Source organism: Nothobranchius furzeri, chromosome 15 (assembly GCF_043380555.1).
Source record: "Nothobranchius furzeri strain GRZ-AD chromosome 15, NfurGRZ-RIMD1, whole genome shotgun sequence".
Taxonomy (NCBI): domain Eukaryota; kingdom Metazoa; phylum Chordata; class Actinopteri; order Cyprinodontiformes; family Nothobranchiidae; genus Nothobranchius; species Nothobranchius furzeri.
This window is the reverse complement of record NC_091755.1, coordinates 33,886,341-33,906,702: the sequence shown is the minus strand read 5'-3', so window position 1 is coordinate 33,906,702 and position 20,362 is coordinate 33,886,341. Positions and strand designations below refer to the sequence as shown.

The window sequence follows — 20,362 nt, the reverse complement described above, 5'->3', positions numbered from 1 at the left end:
TCGCCTGTGCACGACACGTGCACGAGCGCAAAATTTCACACGCACGTTTTTCGCATTTCGCTTAGTAGGAGGGAGACCTGCGATTATCGCTTTGTCGCGCATGTCTCAAATGAATGGAGGAGAGGCGATGTCGCCTCCCGTGTGTCGAGCCCCTCAGTCCAAAAAAGGGCCAAGAAACCAGAGATTGTCCCACTGGACATCAACTAACCCAGTTTAAAACACTGCAAAAAATAAAATGTTGAATTTACTTAACCAAGTCATGTCAATGGGATCCACTAAACTTAGTTGCTTAACTGTAAAGAGAAATAACTTTTTTCTTACAGTGTAGGCTATTTTCCAAAGGAATTCAAAGCAATTGGAGTGAAACCTGCGGAAAAGCACTTGGTGCCAATAAGAACAATAAAATAAACTTTCTGGACATTTAAAATTAAAGTTGCACATCTGAGCAAACACAAGGCAGATGAAGGACTGTGGATAAGCTATAGTTGCTATAATTGATGTGACATCTCCAAACACTTTTTGGGTGTAATTAAGCTGAGAGTGAGTCTAAAAGTGACATAAAGTGAAACGTGTGGGGTAGTTTTGTGCATTTGCTGAAGTAAAGACGTTTTAATAAAAAGGATGAACTCTTTTGGAGTAAAATACTTGCTTATAGCTTAGGCTGCTATTTTATTGTGAAGGATGAACCGAGAGTCCAGATCTCTCGGGTAGGAAGCCGTTGATGAGCAGACTACAGAAGGCAAAGACCTGGTATGTGTTGTAATGATGCAGGCGTGCTATGTTTTAATTCAGCTGCACCAACACATGCCCTATCTCATCCATCCCCTCACTCAAGTGTTTAAGAGCTACTTCGGCTTGTTCTCACATTCCTATTGAGAAGAAACAAATTATTTTTGTGAGTCTGTGCTTCGAGCAGTTGTTTCTGTGCTCCATTAGCGACTAAGTTCAGAAATGGCTTCATTTGTTCAGTAGCAAGCGTGTGTATTTATTTTACTGACTCGAGGGCAGTCAGGAACGCCACGCAGTGTTTATTGGAGTTTCAGTGTGTCACTCTGATGTGTGTTTTTTCCTTTTTGTCTGAACTTCTTGAGGACATTGAGCATGGCGGACAGACAGGAAGAGGCCAAACAAAGCCATGTGACAACATGGTGTGAAATGGGATTTAAACGCATGTGATTGTGAGTTCACAGACTGTGACGTAAAAAGGTTTGGGGCACTAAAATGGGGCTCGGGGTGTTTCAGAGACACGGAGCTTGGCTTTTGTTCAGTTTAAATCCGATTTCACTGTTTTTTTTCCCCCATGTTGGTGGAAATATCTCCCCTTTTCACTCATTATACTTTTAGAAGAGGACACGGTTTTAGTCGAACTCTTAAAAGTGGCGATACTCTTGTCACGAGGGGATTAAATGAATATAGGGGTTTTTAACCCTGTTACCATACACTGAAAAAAATAAAATGCTGAATTTACTTAACCAAGTTGTGTCAACTGTTTCCACTAAACCAAATTGGTTAAACGTAAAGAGAAACACACATAGTTATAAGTTATTTTGTTAAAAGTAAATGTATGTTACTGTTTAAATTTAAGCTAATAGGTTAAGTAGAACACAATTATATATAAATACATCATACATAAACATTTAATGAGAACATTTTTATTTTAGGTAGAATTTTATTGAGATGGCAAATGCTAAATACTGCAAAAACCTCGAGTTTTGTGACTTGTGCTTCAAGTAGCACAAAGTCAGTATTTTGATGGGTTTTTTTTTACAATCACATCAGTGGCTAATGAATATAGAGTTTTGATGCCATAAAATAATGTGATCTTGTACTTGTTTTGTTGAATTATGTTAACTAACGTCTTAAAGTTATTTTGACACGATCACCTGGATTAAAAAACAACTTTTGTCTTGGTGAATGAAAATGTCTCCGTTAATTAAACTAAAAACTTTGAATTGTGGTAAAAATATTTAGAGTTGACTTATTGTTCATTGTTTATTAATCGAGAATCTAAATTTAATAATGAATGAAAGAATTGAAAACTTAAAGTGTTGTTTTTCCCTGGTGATAGGGCCCAGTAAATGCCTAAATCCTGGCAAGCAAGCGGTATTTTTGTGTTTGAGTAAGACCTTACCAACGGATGCCCATCAGGGTCAAAAATCCATGGGAACGCAATCTAAAGCAAAATAACAAGCACATCAGACTCCCTTTCATCACTGGAAACTAGTGAAGAGGTAAATGTGTAAGACAACGTTATGATTGGCAAATGTTTTGTAACCGTTCAGTAAATGCATTTTGTCCTCACGGCCTCCCGTAGAAGGAAACATGGCAGCTAATATGGCGTCGCCCAGAGACTTAGACGCGCTCCTGTGTATGTTAGACCCAACTTTTATGTTTATATGTTATGAAGCCACCAAAATGTTTCAACAACAACATTGTTGAATTAATTTTCAGCAACATTTCGATGGATATTTCCATGGATGTCTACCTCTAAGTGAGATCTAAAGCATGCAAGTTTGGTTAACTGATATTAAGTGTGTGTCAATGGCTGAGTGTCTCCTTTGTCTTTATAAGTATTCATGTGATGGACTTGTCCAGAGTGGTCCCTGCCTTTTCTGTTGAACTTCTTCTTACACTAAAAGAGACTTACACGGTACAGAAAAAGCGGGATAATCTTTATGAGTTTGGCTTAACTTCGAAAGGAGACTAAGCAGCTTTTAATAGTATTATTATTTTTTATTTTGTCTGGAATTTAGGCCGATTTAAGAGGCAGTAAAGTAGCTTTTTGAAGTAATAAGTCACAAAAATGGTGGATAAAAATTTGTTTTACCTCATTTAGATGAAAATGTCTGAGTTCTTCATGACCCATTCCTCCAGCTTGTGCCGTATATATGTATATTTGAATCATAGGACTAATTCAGCTGGAGCTGTAGGTTTCTGTTGTATGCTACTTAATGTACTATTTCTGTTCACATTTCCTGGCTGCAAGCTCAGGAGGTTCTGACATTCAAGAAGCTTTGAGTGCAGTATTAGTCAGGCTACCTGGCACAGAGAGATAGGACTGAACTCCCCTTTGAAACTCCGGGACTGCATTCCCACAAAGCGTCTTAGCGAAGATGCACTTTTGGAAGGTCGGCCTCCCTTCATGGCATGTGCACGCACACGCATCCACTAAACCGCACGGATGAGTCTAAATCAGCGTGGTTATTCTGGGAGTCTCTATGCACCCCACTTTTGAAGATCGGACAGACAGAGGAGGAGATTCTAGTCTGAAGCTCGCAGAGGCATCTCTGAGTTGTTGTTTTCCAAGTGCTTTGTTTTCCCGCCGCACCAAAGAGGCCACAATAACCTTCCATTTGTTCCCTTTTGAGTTTGAAGGTTATTAATGTTTTATTGTTTCAATGCACGGTGAGGCGGAGTGGCGTCAGCAGGAGGCAATGCATTAGTCATGATCTCCTGGCTTGTGGGGGAGATTCTCACCTTAAGTAATTCCCATTTTATCAAATAGGCTTTATTTTTACTCTCATACAGAACTGCTGTGAATAAATAAATAAACTCCCTGATTTTAATTCAATTTACTGATGGTTTTGGGCAAATTTTGAAATGGTTCAAGCTAATTTTCCCACTGAATTCTTGCAACAATGCAACAAAATAGGGCAGAATTAAGCTTAAACGTATAATTGAATTTCTAAACCATACATTAGGCTTTAAGTTTCTTTGATATCCAATTTTAATTCATCCACCGCTGAGTTTTTAAGTTATCAATGTTTTGTCGTTTGAGTGCCATTGTCATCCCCTCTGGGCCTCTGAAGAGGATTCCTGAGAATCTGTGACTATTCTGTTCCTGGCGTTGTGATTTTCCTAGTTGGTAAACAAACCCACGGCCAGTAGGAGGCTACTGTCTAGAGTGCATAAAACAGGAGAGATAGAATTAAAACCTTAGAATTCCCAAGGGTTTGAGGCAACAACTGCAATACATTTTTGTCAAAAATCCTGGGGGATCCCAATTTGTTCCCAGACTACAGAGTGCACATAATCCTTATAAGTTCTGGTTCTGCCCCGGGGTTTTGTCCTGGTAAGACATGCTGAATGAAGGAGCTGGGCTCTCCTCAGACGCAGCCCTGCATAGGAAGAACGGTTCAGCCGCTTGTATCTGGGATATTGTCATTCCAATCCCAATCTAATGACCACAGATGAAGGCTGGAATGTAAACAATCAAATCAGCTCTGCTCCTTTTTCACTCCAACACATTTGATCTCCCTGATTTATGATTGAAACAAATGGCCCTGACTTGCTTCTGAGCATACCAGAATGTCCTAAACACACAACACATGACAGGAATATCTGAGATTATCCTTAGAGCAATTACGGTAATCAAGCATTTATCTTCCGGCTCTTGGAGAGTACAGACACTTTTTTCTCCTCTCCCTCCCTCTTATCTCAAGGCTCTTTGTCCTGTCTTGTGTGCACGGCGCTTCTGCATTCTTTCTGGAAACTGGAATTTATTAAAAATGGATCTGGTCAGCTAGTCTCCCAACGCGATTGACAAATTTTTTTCAGCGATGAGAACGGGAGAAGGGGGCTCCCGGATGCCCCTCTGGTACAGAGCCAGCTGGGTATATCCTGGACTCCTGGAAACAGTGGAACCTGATATGTTTATGTTTATGTTTATGTATTTAGCAGACGCTTTTGTCCAAAGCGACTTACAAGTGATAATCGGCATTTTGCCCTTGAGGCTAACAACAATAGTAACAACAACAAATTGACATCAGTCATGGAGAGGAGGGAACAAGGAGTGGACAGTAGAGAGGGGGGACGGGTGCAGGCAAGGTGCTAGTTAAGAAGATGCTCTCTGAAGAGCAGGGTCTTCAGGAGTTTCTTGAAAATAGAAAAGGAAGCCACAGTTCAGGTAGTGTTAGGAAGGTCATTCCACATTTGTGGAACGATGCATGAGAAAAGTCTGGATTGTCCTGAGCGTGGTGTAGGCACTGCTAGCCGACAATCCTGTGATGACCGGAGCGGCCGGGCCGAGACGTAAGCCTTTGCAAGAGGATTCAGGTAGATGGGAGCCGTACCGTCTCGGACTTTGTATGCTAGTGTTAGCAATTTGAATTTGATGCGTGCTGCTAGCGGTAGCCAGTGGAGCTCAATGAACAGAGGGGTGACGTGTGCTCTTTTTGGCTGATTGAAGACCAGACGCGCCGCTGCGTTCTGGACCATTTGAAGAGGTCTCACAGTACAGCCTGGAAGACCAATTAGAAGAGCATTGCAGTAATCGAGGCGGGAGATGACAGTAGATTGCACCAGGAGCTGGGTGGCATGTTGTGTTAGGTATGTACTAACACACTGTGTTAGTACATACCTAACACAACTCTACTGTCTGTAGAGGATTCTGAAGATGTTTGGATATTCGTTGTTTTGGTGTCGGGATTCCTGCTGTTTGGCCTGAGCGGTTACCTCGCTTACCGGAAAATTAACAAGCTTTTGAGAAATATTGGCTCAATCCCGGAGCTAGGGATGGAATGCATCGCATTGCGAACGCACAAACTCATAATTGTCGAGATGAGTCGTAAGCTTGGAACTTTGTCTGAGATTCAGGCTCTGACACAGAATGTAGATTCCATCAAGGACAGAGTTGTGGAAGGATCAGCACGGATTGGGATAAATTAATTACGCCATTATTGGATCTAGAGGGGTTGGAGACCAACAGAACTCTAAGGCAGAGAGGAAATTATCTCTGTCCCCAAAACAATCCTTATCTAAATCTGGTGCCCTTGAGCCTGTGAGGCTGAAGTAAAAACTCCCCCCTTAGAAGAAATGTGGAATGCTGCCATGGCTAGACAACTCTTTCTCCCTCTCTCAGCCTGGGCGGGACTGTGACCGGTGAAGGCCGTGGAACCGTATCTAGGAGTCACTGTGCTCTCCAACTCATTAATCTCCCTCCCCTGTCCAAACGGAGGTGATGAGCGCTGCTCCATGTGGCTTCACACACCGAAGTGAGGAGAGTTCCAACCCTACCTCCCCATCTAGTGGACACTTATGTTGTGTAATGTCTGAAGTGTGTGCATAACTGTCTGAGGTGTTTTTTGCATAGCAAAACTACCCTCTCGGGTGAGAGTAAAGGTTGGTTCGTGCTTGACGCGTCCGCGAGGTCCGCGCGGCGACATTGCGTCATTATAATAACCACGCCCCTCCACCGCGCCTCCGCACGGCCCAAAATTTCCGCAAAGAGCACCTAGGAAATTTTCTAACCACGCAGACGGTCGGACGCGGAAAAACATGGCGGACCGGCAAGAACTAGTATGGCAGAGGTTCATAAATACAGACATTTGTATGATTCAGCTCTCAAAGATCACCGTGATCAACATGTTGTTAATAATTCTTGGAGAGAAATAGCTCGCACTGTCAGAAAAGGTGAAAATGCCATGTTGTAAACAACAGTAATTTCTACTTCTACTATGGTGTAGTGTTGGATGCATGCTGTAGAGCTCCATGCTGCCCCCTACAGTTTGGGAGAATATTGGCTCACCGCAGAGACAAGCCGCATGAACCATAAACGCTGCAAGTTGTGAAGCACATTCCATTCGCGAGCCGCATCACCAAGCGGAAAGCAAATGCGTCAAGCATAAACCAAGCTTGACTCTGAAGTGCCTTTTTTTCCCCTCCCCCCGACTCTATCCTCATATAAGCCATCTTGATCTATTACGGTAGCGCGACTCGGGTTGCGAATGACCACAGTCACCAATTTTTGTCATGTATGTATGTCTGATCTCAGAATTGTGTGCACTGAAACTCTAATTTCCCTCTGGGATTAATAAAGTATTATTGAATTGAATTGAATACGATTGCCATAAGGGGAGGATCAGGTCAAATATCAGCATTCTCCTGCCGACTTTACCTGGATATCCTGGATATCCACTGAAGGCACAAGTGGCGCACAACTTAATAGACACGTTTTACTCATGAGCTCAGTGGCACATCCATTTCCACTGAGAGTGCTTCAGACTCAAAACGACAGCAAAACTGTTTCTCGCAGCTTGTGCCGCAAGGTTATGAAATCATCAGAGAACAGCAAGATCACGTGTGATTTTGGTAGTTCACGTGATAACTAGCAAGGAGAAAGATGGCAGCATGTATTTAAAACGGTCTATGGTTTATTTTCTGTGCCGTTTACCACCAGGGGTGGACTGGCCTATCTGACATTCTGGCACTGTCCCGTGGGCCGTTTAGCCAAGTGGGCTGCTTGCCCAGCTTGGGCCGACACTACTCCACAATTGGTGATCTGCAAAACATTAGCTACATGGTAACCCGAAGCTAACAGAGTTTTTCCAGGCATTTTTAGCAAGAAAAATGCAGTAGAGCGATGACATATGAGTTGTTTTACCGCATTAGCATGTAGCTAATGTCCTGCTGATCTCCGCCCGTGGAGAATGAGCTGATCTGGAAGGCCAGGGCTCCCGGTCGCAGCGGTCTGGCCCTGCTTGTAATTTAACAGTCCCAGTTCATATTAGATCTCACATTCGGCCTAAAGACGAGTATGCAGGAGGCAACACCCCCCACCCCCACCGCTCTCCCAATGGGGAGGGCTGACAATTCGTAAAAATGCCAGGGCAGAATTTTGGTCCCAGTCTACCCCTGTTTACCACGGCTAGGTTTCACAGGTAACAATGTACTTTTCTTTTTAGTAAGTAAACAGCTGGAAATCTGCCTGTAAGTTTTATTTTGAAAGTTTCTGGATGCTTTGTACTGCTTTTGTGTTTGGCTGCCTGTTTTGCCCGATCTGAGCTGATGAGCTTAACGCGTTCTGAAAGCGTAGCGCGTAGAAAGTGGACCTGAAGCACAAATGTAGCAAAGCGATGCGTCACTACGTTCTGGGATACGTCCAAACCCCGATGCCTTGTAACCAGTGGAAATGCACACATCCGCTCTAATGGCGGCTAATTGCTGCTTCACAGATGTTACACAACCTTTACGCGTCTGGTGTAAAGGCTCTGTTGGAACAGAATTTCCACATAGCAATTGGATTATGCTTCTCATTTGTTCCTTTGCTAGGAAACACTTAGGTGTGTTTATATGGCTTTAACATACAGTTTAATGAAAACACCCTAGTTTAAAAAATTAAAGATGACTAGAAGTCACATTTTTTATTTAAAACACCTCATTTTTGTTTTAGAAGCTCTCAGAACCATCTGGTGGTGGTTGTCAGATGTGCATTTTCCCTGCATACACGTATACACAAACATACATACATTTATTATAAGGTCTGTGCATTGTGTGTGTGTGTGTGTGTGTGTGTGTGTGTGTGTGTGTGTGTGTGTGTGTGTGTGTGTGTGTGTGTGTGTGTGTGTGTGTGTGTGTGTGTGTGTCGTAGAGGTCAGTGGGGGAGTGAGGCTCCTCATAGTCCTCTAATCAAACCAGCTGCCATCAGACTCACCCCCTTCATAACCTCTCTGCTGTGTTTTCTCTGATTCTCCTTCTTTACTTTCCTCTATTTATTCTCCGTTTTTATGGTTTGTTGCATTTTTCCTATTTTGGGGAGCGTTTATATTTAGCTTTTCTGTTTCTCTATGTCTTCTCAGACAGGAGACTTTTTCAAAATTATCTATAATTTAAACAAAATTGTTTCTAGATTTTTTAAAATATACTGTAACATGCACTAGAGAATCAAATCAACATCAATGTATTTTTTCTCATTTACACACAAAAACTAATTTTTGTCCATTCTTTGTCAGTTAGAGCCTCGTTCCATTTTGAATGATGTTCTGTTCCTTTTCCAGTTTTAATAAACCTCCAGTGCTGCCCTTCACCCTTCGCTGCATCTCGGTCCTCCTGATCCTCTCTGTGTCACCATTCTCCTTCAGTCCCCTTCACCCCCACACTCTCCATTCATTGCTGCCATGTTATCGTTTTCCTCATGTGTTTTTCAGGACTACTCAGGTGTTTCTGCCATTCATTCTCCCTGTTCCACATTTAATTTGGTTCGTTTTTAAATTAAAACACTAATTTTGCCTAATCATGATGTTGTGATGCATTTTTGTTATTGTGTGGGTTACTAGGGTGCTTTTTTGCACTTATTGCTGTTTATCTGGTCATAAAACCACCCTTAAAGGGCCAATTACTTCCGTCACTTTTTTCTCCTTTATCCTTTCAGACGGTGTCCACAGCATCTCAGCTCAGTGTGTCCTCCGCGTCCTCATCATCACCGAGGACATGTTGGGCAGCAGTGTGACCGTCCGCCTCCAGAATGTGTCCCAGGAGCATTTCCTCTCACCACTGCTCAGTAACTTCCTGGAGGGTGTGTCCGCTGTGCTCTCTGTGCCGGTTGAGGATGTTTTCATATTTAACATCCAGCCGGATCTGGATGCGGTTCCAGGAAGCATCCTGAATGTGAGTTTTTCTGCTGCGTTGCCTGGTGGACATTTTTTCCCCTCCGAGGCCCTGGAGGAACAGCTGTACCTGAACAGGCCAAGGCTGACATCACTGACACAGATGGAGGTTTGTGTCTTTGCGGATGCACACACACACACACACACACACACACACACACACACACACACACACACACACACACACACACACACACACACACACACACACACACACACACACACACACACACACACACACACACACACACACACACATGCACAATCATCCCAGCAGCCTTCTTCTATTCCCTTAGAAAGAGCAAATAACTCATCCTAAGTAGAACATGGATCACATTCAACCAAAAACTCCTACTTTCAGCAGAAAATACTCTGATTAGTTCAGTTCAGTTTTAGTTTATTTGTCATATGCAAGTTAGCACAGGGTCAACATTGCAATGAAACGTGTATGACGAGCAGCGGTCTCTCAGCAACATGATACAGGAGAAAATATAATAAAATATAATAAAAATATAATAAAATAAAGCAAAAAAATATAGTAAGGAGCAAAATATTAGAGAGACATGGTAAAAGGGAAAAGATGACTAAATATATATGTGTCAATAAAGAAAATCCTGAAAAGAAATATGACAGGAGGGCAGATGGGATATTGCACAGGAATGAGCTGCAGAAAATTACAGTATTGCACTTTAGATATAAATTACAGTATTGCAGGATATAAATTATGCAGGATATAGATTACAGTGTTGCACTTTGGATATAAATTACAATAACAATAAAGTGAAGTGACCAGTACGGATTAAATATAGTACTTGTGAAGCTGCAGGGTAGCTTCTGAGTCCTGTGTTGTGTGTGTTTAGGTGTTGTGGTTGAGGTGTCGTATGGCTTGATGATAGAAACTGTTTTTAAGTCTTGTAGTCCGAGCAGACAGACTCCTGTAACGTCTGCCAGATGGTAACAAGGAGAACAGCTGATGTGCCGGGTGGCTGTGGTCCTTGATGATGCTGTGTGCTTTCCGGAGGCATCGTTGGAGATAAATGTCCTGAATGGCAGGAAGCCTCATGCCAGTGATGTGCTCTGCTGCTTTCACCACCCTCTGTAGTGATTTACGGCTGCTGGCAGAGCAGCTTCCGTACCACACTGTGATGCAGCTCGTCAGCAAGCTCTCAATTGCACACCTGTAGAAATTTGAGATGAAGCAGGCGCTCACGCCAAACTTCCTCAGCCTCCTCAGGAAGTAAAGCCGCTGGCGAGCTTTCCTGATAGTAGTGTCTGTGTGAAGGGTCCAGGAGAAGTCTGGATTACTGCACGATTTAAAGTTTTGAAGAGATGAAGATGAGGAGCCAAGATTTCTATAGATTTTACCAGCTGAAATCTTACTAAAACATTTACTTTTGTACGTGAATTTAAAAAATCAATAAACGTGCATTACAGGAGATGTATTTTAGGACACAAACAGATGTTAATCACAGCAGCCATGTGGCTTTACGTAATACTATAGAAATTAGAACACTCAGTGTTTCCATGTGTAAAATAATAAGAATCTGCACAGAAAATGTGCATTACTTACTAATATGTTTACAGAACCCATAACGGCTTTAGTCGCACGCAAACAGATGTTTCAGTGGATAACAATGTGAAAAAGTCAGTTCGTGATTCATAAATATTTGCTAAACAAATCTACATTCTTGAACAAACAAAAAGTCAATTTTGGGAATTCATTAACTCCAACAACCTAACAGGAATAATTTGACGTAAAAATCTTTTTTTTTTTTTTTTTTTATAAACTGAAGAATCACATTTTCAGGAGTTCAAGTTGTCTGGTGTCTGCCATCTTTATAACCCCTTGAGGGGATAAGATCAAATTATAATATTTTACAGAAATAAGGACGATTTTAGAGTCTAAACACTTTAATTCTAACCTCAACAACATGAATACCCAGCACTATTAATATAGATATCATATTTTACTGCAGAATCATTCAGATTTTACTGAACAGAAATTATATTTAATTGTTCCACTGATTAAAGTTACTGACAGAATTTATACTGCAAACTGATCATTTAAAAACATTTATTACATACGAAATTTCAGTGTTACAAATAAAACTAACTTAGGACATGGTGGTCTAAATATTTAGATTTTCAGTTATAATCATAGATTCAGAAGTTATAATGGAATAAATACTTTACACTTAAACCCAATGATGCCCACTTCCCACTGAACATCTTGCTGACATAACGCATTGAGGTAGACTACTTAGTGAGTTTTGGTTGGAAGTACTTGCCTGTAATGGAACTTAAATTGTTTTATTGATTTGGCTTCATGAATAAAAGGTTTGAAGTTTTCCATCACCACGTTTAATGACTCACTGTAATGTCCAGCAATCAGAGTTTCCATGACCACATTCTTCAAACTGCTTACAAGTTTATTCCAGAGACAGGAGCAAACTTCATCTGACTTTAAAGGTGTCCTAGAGTTCACAACCTCATTTACCTTCTTGTTATTTAAAATAGGCAGCTTGGGATGTCAAATGTACCAGAAACGTGGAGTCATCTCCAACCTACTTTCCTAGCTAGGATAGTAACGTAATGGAAAAAAGGAACACCAAACATCGGCAATATATGAGCGTTGGTCGTGATAATGCCAATGGCAGAACAACACTAGCTTGAGGTACAGTAAATGTCAGCTCAAGCTATTGCTGTTGCTATTGCTAGCCCAAATAAATGTTAACAGTGGTCTGAGATTCTATGAACACTAATTGAAACTACTAATGCTATCCAAACTACTGCAAATGCTGTGATAATGATGATGTTGATTTTTTAATTGAAACAAACACTCGTCAACTCTATTTATTGTCCCAGAGCAGGGGTGGGAGATGAGTGTGTGTTGTACCTGGTGTTTGTTTGGATTTCTCCGTTAGGGATTTTCTGAGTAGGGGTGTTGGGGGTGTGGTGGGGAATAGTTGAGAAAAACTGCGCTAGCCTGAGCTACTGCAGACAGTCTGCGATTCTACAAGCACTTGTCCAAACAGCTGCTAACGCTAGCCTTAGCTAAGGCCAATGTTGGCCAGAGATCCTGCTAATGTCCTTGTTTGATGAGAGAAAAACAGCAAAGGAGAATGTTAACGGACCACTCATTTCCCAGGATGTACTGGGGGTATCTAGACTTGCGGTGTGGTCCAATGGTCTCTTCCCAAATTCGGAGATCCTGGGCCATTGTGAGGCCCAACAACTCTTCATCTTCTATATAGAGGATTAGAGAACAGCTTCCATTTGTAAAAGAAAAGTTGTTAAAGTTCACCTTTAAAATATATTTAAAAAATGCTTGTTTGCACTGCTATTTTACTGTATATTTAAGAAAAAAGGAAATGCATGTGGGTTAGAAACATTGCAGTGACCTACTGGTTTCATCTATCCTCTAACATCACTCCAGGTTCTCCCGTTTGATGACAACGTGTGCTTACGGGAGCCCTGCCAAAACTACATGAAGTGCATCTCAGTGCTGCGCTTCAACAGCTCAGCTCCCTTCATCTCTTCTCCCTCCATCTTGTTCCGGCCGATCCACCCCATTGCTGGTCTGCGATGCCGCTGCCCGGTGGGCTTCACGGGCGATTACTGCGAGACAGAAATCAACTTGTGCTACTCCAACCCCTGCCTGAACGGTGGGGTGTGTGCACGCAGAGAGGGAGGCTACACCTGCATCTGCCGTGAAGACTACACTGGTAAGTGGGATGAGGAGTCCACTAGTCTGTGCAAGTAAATGTAGATAAGCATATCTTTACCTTGAGATATTGGTTCCGGTGATGTGCACGTCTGGACTGGGTTGGTTTCTCTCAATGTGGGGCACATTTTTAGTATTTGCTTTGCAGTCCTAATCACTTGTTTTTAATGCATTAGTTAGAAAACAGGTAAGAGTCCACATAGGGATAAACCAGTTAGCAGGCAAATATATAACTGATAAAATATTAATAGCATGAAAGCAAGAATAATGAGACACTTGTCTTAGACCAACCTAAACTTCTACAAAACTGTTTAATTAGATATTAAGCTAAAAAAATTAAAGGGGCCATTTTATACAAAATTCCCATTTTGCATCCTTTTGTACTGCCTTGTTGGTCTCTACTGCCTCTATGAACACTCTAAATGTGAAAAAAAACATGTCCATCAATTTTCTGCTAGTGTTTGGTTTTACGAATCGCATGCCTACAACAAGCCATTCCAAAAAGTTCCTCTTTGTGATGTTACAGACGAGGAAATTAGAATTGCACTACCTCTCAAGTGAAGAAAGAGCTGTTGCTGGAGAAGCAGCATCTCAACGCTGAGCACTTCCCAGATATCAGAGCTTCTCAGCTGATAGCAGCCTGTGCGAGGGATAGGTCCATCTCCAGCTTGTTTTCTTAAAGTGACAGGGCTCTGAATCTACTCATTCTGGAAGGTACTGAAATTGTTGAAATCACTTTATGTGAGAGAGATTTAGTAAAAAAAAATTCTTAATTCTTGGGAATCAACTTTAGAACTATTAAATCTTATGCAATAAAGTCATAATAAGTGCCCTTTAAATGTCAAATAAAGGGTGAATAACTAAAAAAAACAAGAACTTACAGGAAATATAGCTACTTGGAGAAAAAGCTTAAAAACAGAAGCAAACTGAATATTTAAACTCATCTTGCGTGATAAAGACTGCAAAAATTATTCTTCAAAAATAAGCAAGAACATTTTAGATTTATGATTATTAGAACCCTCGTCCAACAATCTGATATTAAATGGAATTTTCTGTCCTGCGTTGTGCAACTGACCCTATTCTTGCGTCCTAATGCTACCATTTGGTTTCATTTGTGTGGGGCACGCTGCATTCAGACTTCCTAAAGCTGCCATTTAAGGTGTTTTCTGTTAGTTCTGACTGAAACGTGCAATGCTGACAATTCCTGAGTAGTAAGCAACTGCAAGAACATGGACATCTCATCTATTAGAGATGTGGTCAAAAGATTTGGGTAAAAGTGGTCAAAATGAGCCTTAGAGGTAGAGGGGGTAGCTCGAACACCCTGGAGAGACACAGGGTTGAGCCAACTTAGGTGGTTTGGGTATTTGATGAGGATGCCTCCTGGACTTCCCCCAGGACAGGTGTTTCAGGCGTGTCCTGCAGAAGTCCTCTGGGTCAACCCAACACACACAGGAAGGATTATATCAGGATGACCAGCGAACAGTTTAGGGTCCCACTGGTGGAGGGTTTGGGCCTCTCTTCTGGGGTTGCTACCCCCATGACCCACCTGGACAAAAATGGGCAGAAGTGATGTTCTATCTGCTTCCATGTCATTGGATTGGATATGGTGGCCCGACACACAAAGAAAAGATAATATTTGATATCAGCATTCACATTTTTCATGTGTTCTACTTCAGTCTTGTGTAGAGTAAAGCTAAATGTGAGCATCTCTTTGTTCCTGTCCCACACCGAGTTCCCTTTTTGATCGTCTGTTTTCTTCTTTTTGTCACGCCGAGCTAAACAACACGAACAGACACGCTGCCTCTCAGGAGAGTTTCTTCCTCCTGAACCACTTGTTGCTTAGTCTTTTACACACCAACGTGACTACACACACACCTGAATCAACAAAACGACTTTATTTGATGCCCATTCTTGTACATACCAACCGAATACTCAAACACGTCCTTGTTTCTTTTCTTCCCCAATACACCAGGGTCATTTCAGCCCTTCTCTGTCCCTTCATATTGCTGCATTTTCTCAGATGACAACTTGTTCTGAGAGAATTTAGATGCTGTGAATGTCAGAGCGAGCGAGTATCTACGTGAGTCTGGAGCATATTTCACTTTGCCTTTTATTTTCTATCAAAAGAGAGCCGGGGGAGTGAGGCATCACTTTCCTTTTGTGAGTGAGACGGGCTGTTTTCCAAGCTCCCACCGAGATGGACCAGAAGAGAAAAAGAGATGAGCAGATAGGAAATCAGCGGAGTATGAAAGCAGGGCGAAAGAGAGATGGATGGAGAGAGAGAAGCATAAGAGATAGAAGGAAACCTGAGAAGAAGAGATAGAAGGATGTGGGGAAGGAGATACAATCCTAAATAGAGACAGATGATGGAGAGTTCCTGACTGATTATTTGATTTACTCGTGAAAAATTGATAACAGAAGCTGAAACTCTTTTATTTCTCAACCGTTTGGTGAGATGATGAGCCCTCAACTCATTTTTGAGAAGAGAAAATTTAAAAACATTGGATTTTCTTACAAATCCAGCCAGAGAAATCCTAATTTTATTTTTAGCTGAGCTTTTAATACTTTCTTACACACATTATTCAAGGAGAATTTGCCTCTGACCAGTATCTTTAATTATTCAATTCAATTCAAGTTTATTTATATAGCGCCAAATCACGACAAGAGTCGTCTCAAGGCACTTCACATAGTAAACATTCCAATCCAGGTCAGTTCATTAAGCCAATCAGAAATAGTGTTTCCTATATAAGGAACCCAGCAAATTGCATCAAGTCACTGACTAGTGTCAGTGACTATACAGCAATCCTCATACTAATCAAGCATATAGCGACAGTGGAGAGGAAAACTACCTTTTAACAGGAAGAAACCTCCAGAGGATCCTGGCTCAGTATAAGCAGCCATCCTCCACGACTCACTGATGAAAGTGAATATGGTAATTACTACTAATTATGTACAAAACCTGCTTGAAAACCATGGTTTTAAAAGATTTCTACATAAAAACAAAGGAAATCAGGGTTGACTAAGAAAAACGTACCCTGTCAAGCATGGACAAAAAAACTGAGAGGAGGAAGGAGGAGAGTATGAAAAACAATCCGATATGGTTGCAGGGAGACAGATGAATTGAATGGGAATAACGTAGAGGTAAAGCTGCAGGGGAAGGGGGAGTGAATGGGATGAAGGACGAGAGGTGAGGAAGAACAAGGGAAATCAGATGGTTTCTGGGCTGCTGTTGTTGTGCTCTTCCTGCGTAGGCGTCGAGGGCTGTAGCGTTTCGTCAACGCCCCGGGGCACGTGGATGGGAAAAGAGAGGTGACGGGGTAGACTCTGGGACAAATTGATTCTGAAACACACAAAAATCTCCAGACATCTCATACCTGAGATCCTCCATTTTTTACAGTCCGGCCCACCTTCATCCACTCTGTTACGTGTTCTTTGTGGTTTTCAGATGGTTTTTCCCTAAAACTCTGGATCACTCTTACAAAGGATTTAATCCTGCCTGGAGGTTTTCAACAAGACAGGAAACCCCAGTCCTCCTGTGAGGGACGAATGCTTTTTGACTCAGAAATGAAAAAATATCCAACAAATCTGAGTCCGTTATGAACAAATATACTGGTTTTACTATTATTGTTCTGGGAAAGGGAGAGGAAAGAAAAGAAACAAAAACATTCAGCACTTATTAAAGAAAGTTTTCACTATATTAAATAAGATTAATGATGCTTTTCTACCTGTGAGACATCTGCTTTGAAGCTTCTACTTGCTGCTCGCAAACAGAAGAGTGAATTTAAAGCCTTACATCAAAACCCGAGTTTGAAATCCCCAAAGGTAACCAAGGGGTTGAATAAAACTGGGATGTAGTGAATGTAATTCCTAATGTTCTTGAGTCCAGGGTTGATTCCTGACATTGGGTTGTAAATTTTCAGAGTGACAAGCACAGCTTTAGCTGCTGACAGGTGATTTAAATTTGTTTCAAATGGAAATAAAAGGACAACACCAACTCATTATTATTTTTATTTATTATTATTGTGCTTTTTGGTTTAGAAACCTTCAGTTTGAAATTAGGAATTTGCAGATACAGAAACCTACGATTTCCTTAAATAAAAAACTAAAACGGCTTAAATAAAAGAACTGACTAAATGTAAACTCAAACAAAACCAACAAACTGATTTTTTTTTTGTTCAAACGCTGACTTTGGGACAGTTTCTCTGCCATTATCTGATCATCGTAAACTTTAGCAAATGTCTCGCCTCCTGACATCTGCTTCTCTAAATAATTCATTTGATGAGAGTGGAACAGCTGCTGTGGTTTTTTATATTAGCAAATCAACACCAGAGAGGATTTCCGCTTCCTAAAGAGCAAACTGAAAAACTGCTATTAGCCCCGCCCCCACCACTTGGTCACAACCAAAGACTTTTCCTCTAAAAACCAAAGTAAACAACAAGCTGACATTTTGGATTCATGGGTGGGTGTTCGAGTTCAGATTTGACTTCTTTTTGAAGAGGAGATTATGTAATTTAGATGTAAAGCACATTTCCGGTACAAAACGTAAAAATTAATGATTCAAGATTCATGCAGAAAACATTTTTACATTTAAAAATTACAATCCAATGGAAACAAATTTTTATTTTGAAGTAGAAATTTAGCAACATGTTGCTGTTATGATTTAAATGATTTCATACAAATGTAGAACTACAAACCTTTTTTCCAGCTCTGTTTAGATCTTTTCAAATTAATGAGAAACTAAAGTTTTAATATATATAAACTGATCAAGTGCAGATTGTCTCCATAAATTTGCTCCCATGAGAGCACCAAACCTTTGAGTTCACGCGAGTTCAGCTTGGAAATGGGACATAATACGTTTAAAGATGTTAATATCATGTACTGCAAACTGACATCCCTGTCATTAATAATAAAGCAATCCAGAAAAAACAGGACATCACAGGTTTTATTTTGAAATGTACTGGATGTGCCTTTCTGATACACATCTCACTTCCTGTCTGGTCTTTCTGGAGCTCCACATCTGGATCCACATCAAACTACAGTCGCTGTAAATACTCAGTCATCTTTGGTCTATGTGGAAGCTACGGATTCTGTTCTGCATGGGAGTTAATGAGGAGTTTTATTAAGGGATGTGATTGCAAGCAAGGACAGGTGAGCTGATGGAAGCAGAGGGAAACAGATTAGGACACCGTTTAGAAAACCAGTTATCATTAAAAAAGGAATTTCTAGATTTTATGAACAATATTTTTATTTTATTGCAATTATCAGTAAAGTTACTGTCATGTTGAGTGAGTAGAGTGAGGATCCAAATGCAGGTGAGGTGAGCACAGAGCCAGTCATGGAAGGTTTAATGTCTTTGGGTGTTTCTCAATGTCAAGGCGCCTGGCCTTGCGAGGTGATGTCTTGTGAGGCCAGGCGCCTTACTTGTGAGGACACTGTCCTTCCTTAGTCAAAGAAAATGTTTAAATGGAACAGACTTGCGTCACGTGACTGCGGCTTCCACGGCGGTCACGTAACGTCACGTGACACGGGAGACAACGTTATATTTTATACGTATTAGTCTCAATATAAATATAAAACGAGGCTTTTACTTTTAAATTGTGTATATGTTTATTAAATTAAATATACAAGTGAGTTACTACCCGCTAGCCAAAAAAGCTGCAACTACTAAGCAACTAACCAACCACAGATAACTTCATTGGATCTAAAAAAAAAACATTTTAAATTTGCTGACTTACTTTTAAACTTGAAATTTGTCCCAGAAGTAGCTGCCGGCTTCTTATCCGCCTTTTTTTTGAAAATACCGCAATGTATTCTGGGTAATTTTTGACCAAGGCTAGGCTACAAGACACCTCCCGTGTGCCCTTGCTCAGCTAGCTAAACGGCTAACAAATGGAGAACACAAGCCTCGGTAGAACATGAACATTGGAACCGACTGGAACACGTCTTGGCGGCTCCTGATGACGTATCTCCTAGGCAACCGGGGTGGGGCCAAGACATCAAGGCAAGGTTCCTTGACACTGAGGCCTAGTCCACACGTAGCTGGGTTTTTTTTAAAAACGAATATCCGCCCCTCCAAAAACTTGCATCCACACCATCTCGTTTATAAAAAAAACTCTGTCCACACGTACCTGGATAAATATGTTGTTAAGGACATGCCAGACCTGTAGGTGGCAGTACTTCCCCCGTTCTTAACCTCGTCCTTCGTCTGTGGTCTTCCGCAAGGAGCAGTAATTCCGCTTGCAAAAACAAACAAGCAAAAAGCGCTTGGACAATTGATAAAGCGAGCGCAGCTCTGAGGGCATCCATGCTGTCGGCTAGTGTAAACACAGGTCGCACACGTGATGTCAGCATTTTTATGTCGCGGAAAGTGACGTTGCGGACCTTAAAACTCTGGTTTTGTCTGTCCACACGCAGACACTCAAAACGGAGAAAACGCAGATCTTCACTTTGGCCGGAGTTTTTAAAAAGATCAGTTTTTGTGTGAAAAAACTCCGTTTTCGTGTGGATGACAGGCCAAAATGTAGAAAAATATCTACATTTTGGCAGATCCCCGGCTACGTGTGGACAGGGCCTGAGAAACACCCTTTATTTGAGTGCTCAGGAGAACCAGAGAAGTTGACAGACAAACTGACAAACAGGGCACAGGTGATCAGGGAAACAAGAAGCAGGTGGGAACAATTAACACAAACAGGACACAGGCAGCTGGGGAGCAGGGAGCAGAATGTGACAGTTAAATGTTTTAGTGGCAAACTAAATGATCTAACAAAATCAACCCATTTGTCTGTTAGAAAATATAATAAATCACTCACAACTCTGAGAAAACTGTTACATGTACATCTACAACTGGAGTCAGCAAGATTAAATATGCTAATGAAAAAACAGAAATCCTTTAAACTCTTAGTTGATTTTATAGAATTTCCTGTCAGAAAGCCTCGAAGGTAGAAAGAAATAGCAGAAAAAGTGTGCAAATCTGTGATTATTCTCCCTAGTGAAGATACAATCCGGATTATAGTCTCTGTAATGTGAAGGACACATCTCACAGAGCTAAAAGATGGGGAGAGGTGATGAGGGACTGAGTGAGAACAGATAAATACATTTGTTTGTAAAAGAATAAAATGGTAAGCAGCAGGAAAAACGTAGAAATTCAGTCTGTTGGTTTTGTCAAAGTTGTTTGTTCTGTGCTGTGAGAGAGGCACAGAAACGGGACAGATGTGGGTGTTTTGGGTGTGATGAAGCTGATGAGTTGAATCCATCA

The 20,362-nt window shown here is 41.2% G+C and overlaps 1 protein-coding gene across 4 annotated transcripts in view; it reads left to right on the top strand.

Annotated features, from left to right (window-relative positions):
* The window catches only part of celsr3 (cadherin, EGF LAG seven-pass G-type receptor 3), a 128,329-nt gene that overhangs the window by 19,766 nt on the left and 88,201 nt on the right, over positions 1 to 20,362 (top strand). For all 4 annotated transcript variants that reach the window (XM_015967374.3, XM_054746341.2, XM_054746342.2 and 1 more), the window contains exons 2-3: positions 9,149 to 9,492; positions 12,820 to 13,108. In XM_015967374.3, the coding sequence (XP_015822860.1) occupies positions 9,149 to 9,492; positions 12,820 to 13,108 (633 nt within the window). The remainder of the gene's footprint in view (positions 1 to 9,148; positions 9,493 to 12,819; positions 13,109 to 20,362) is intronic.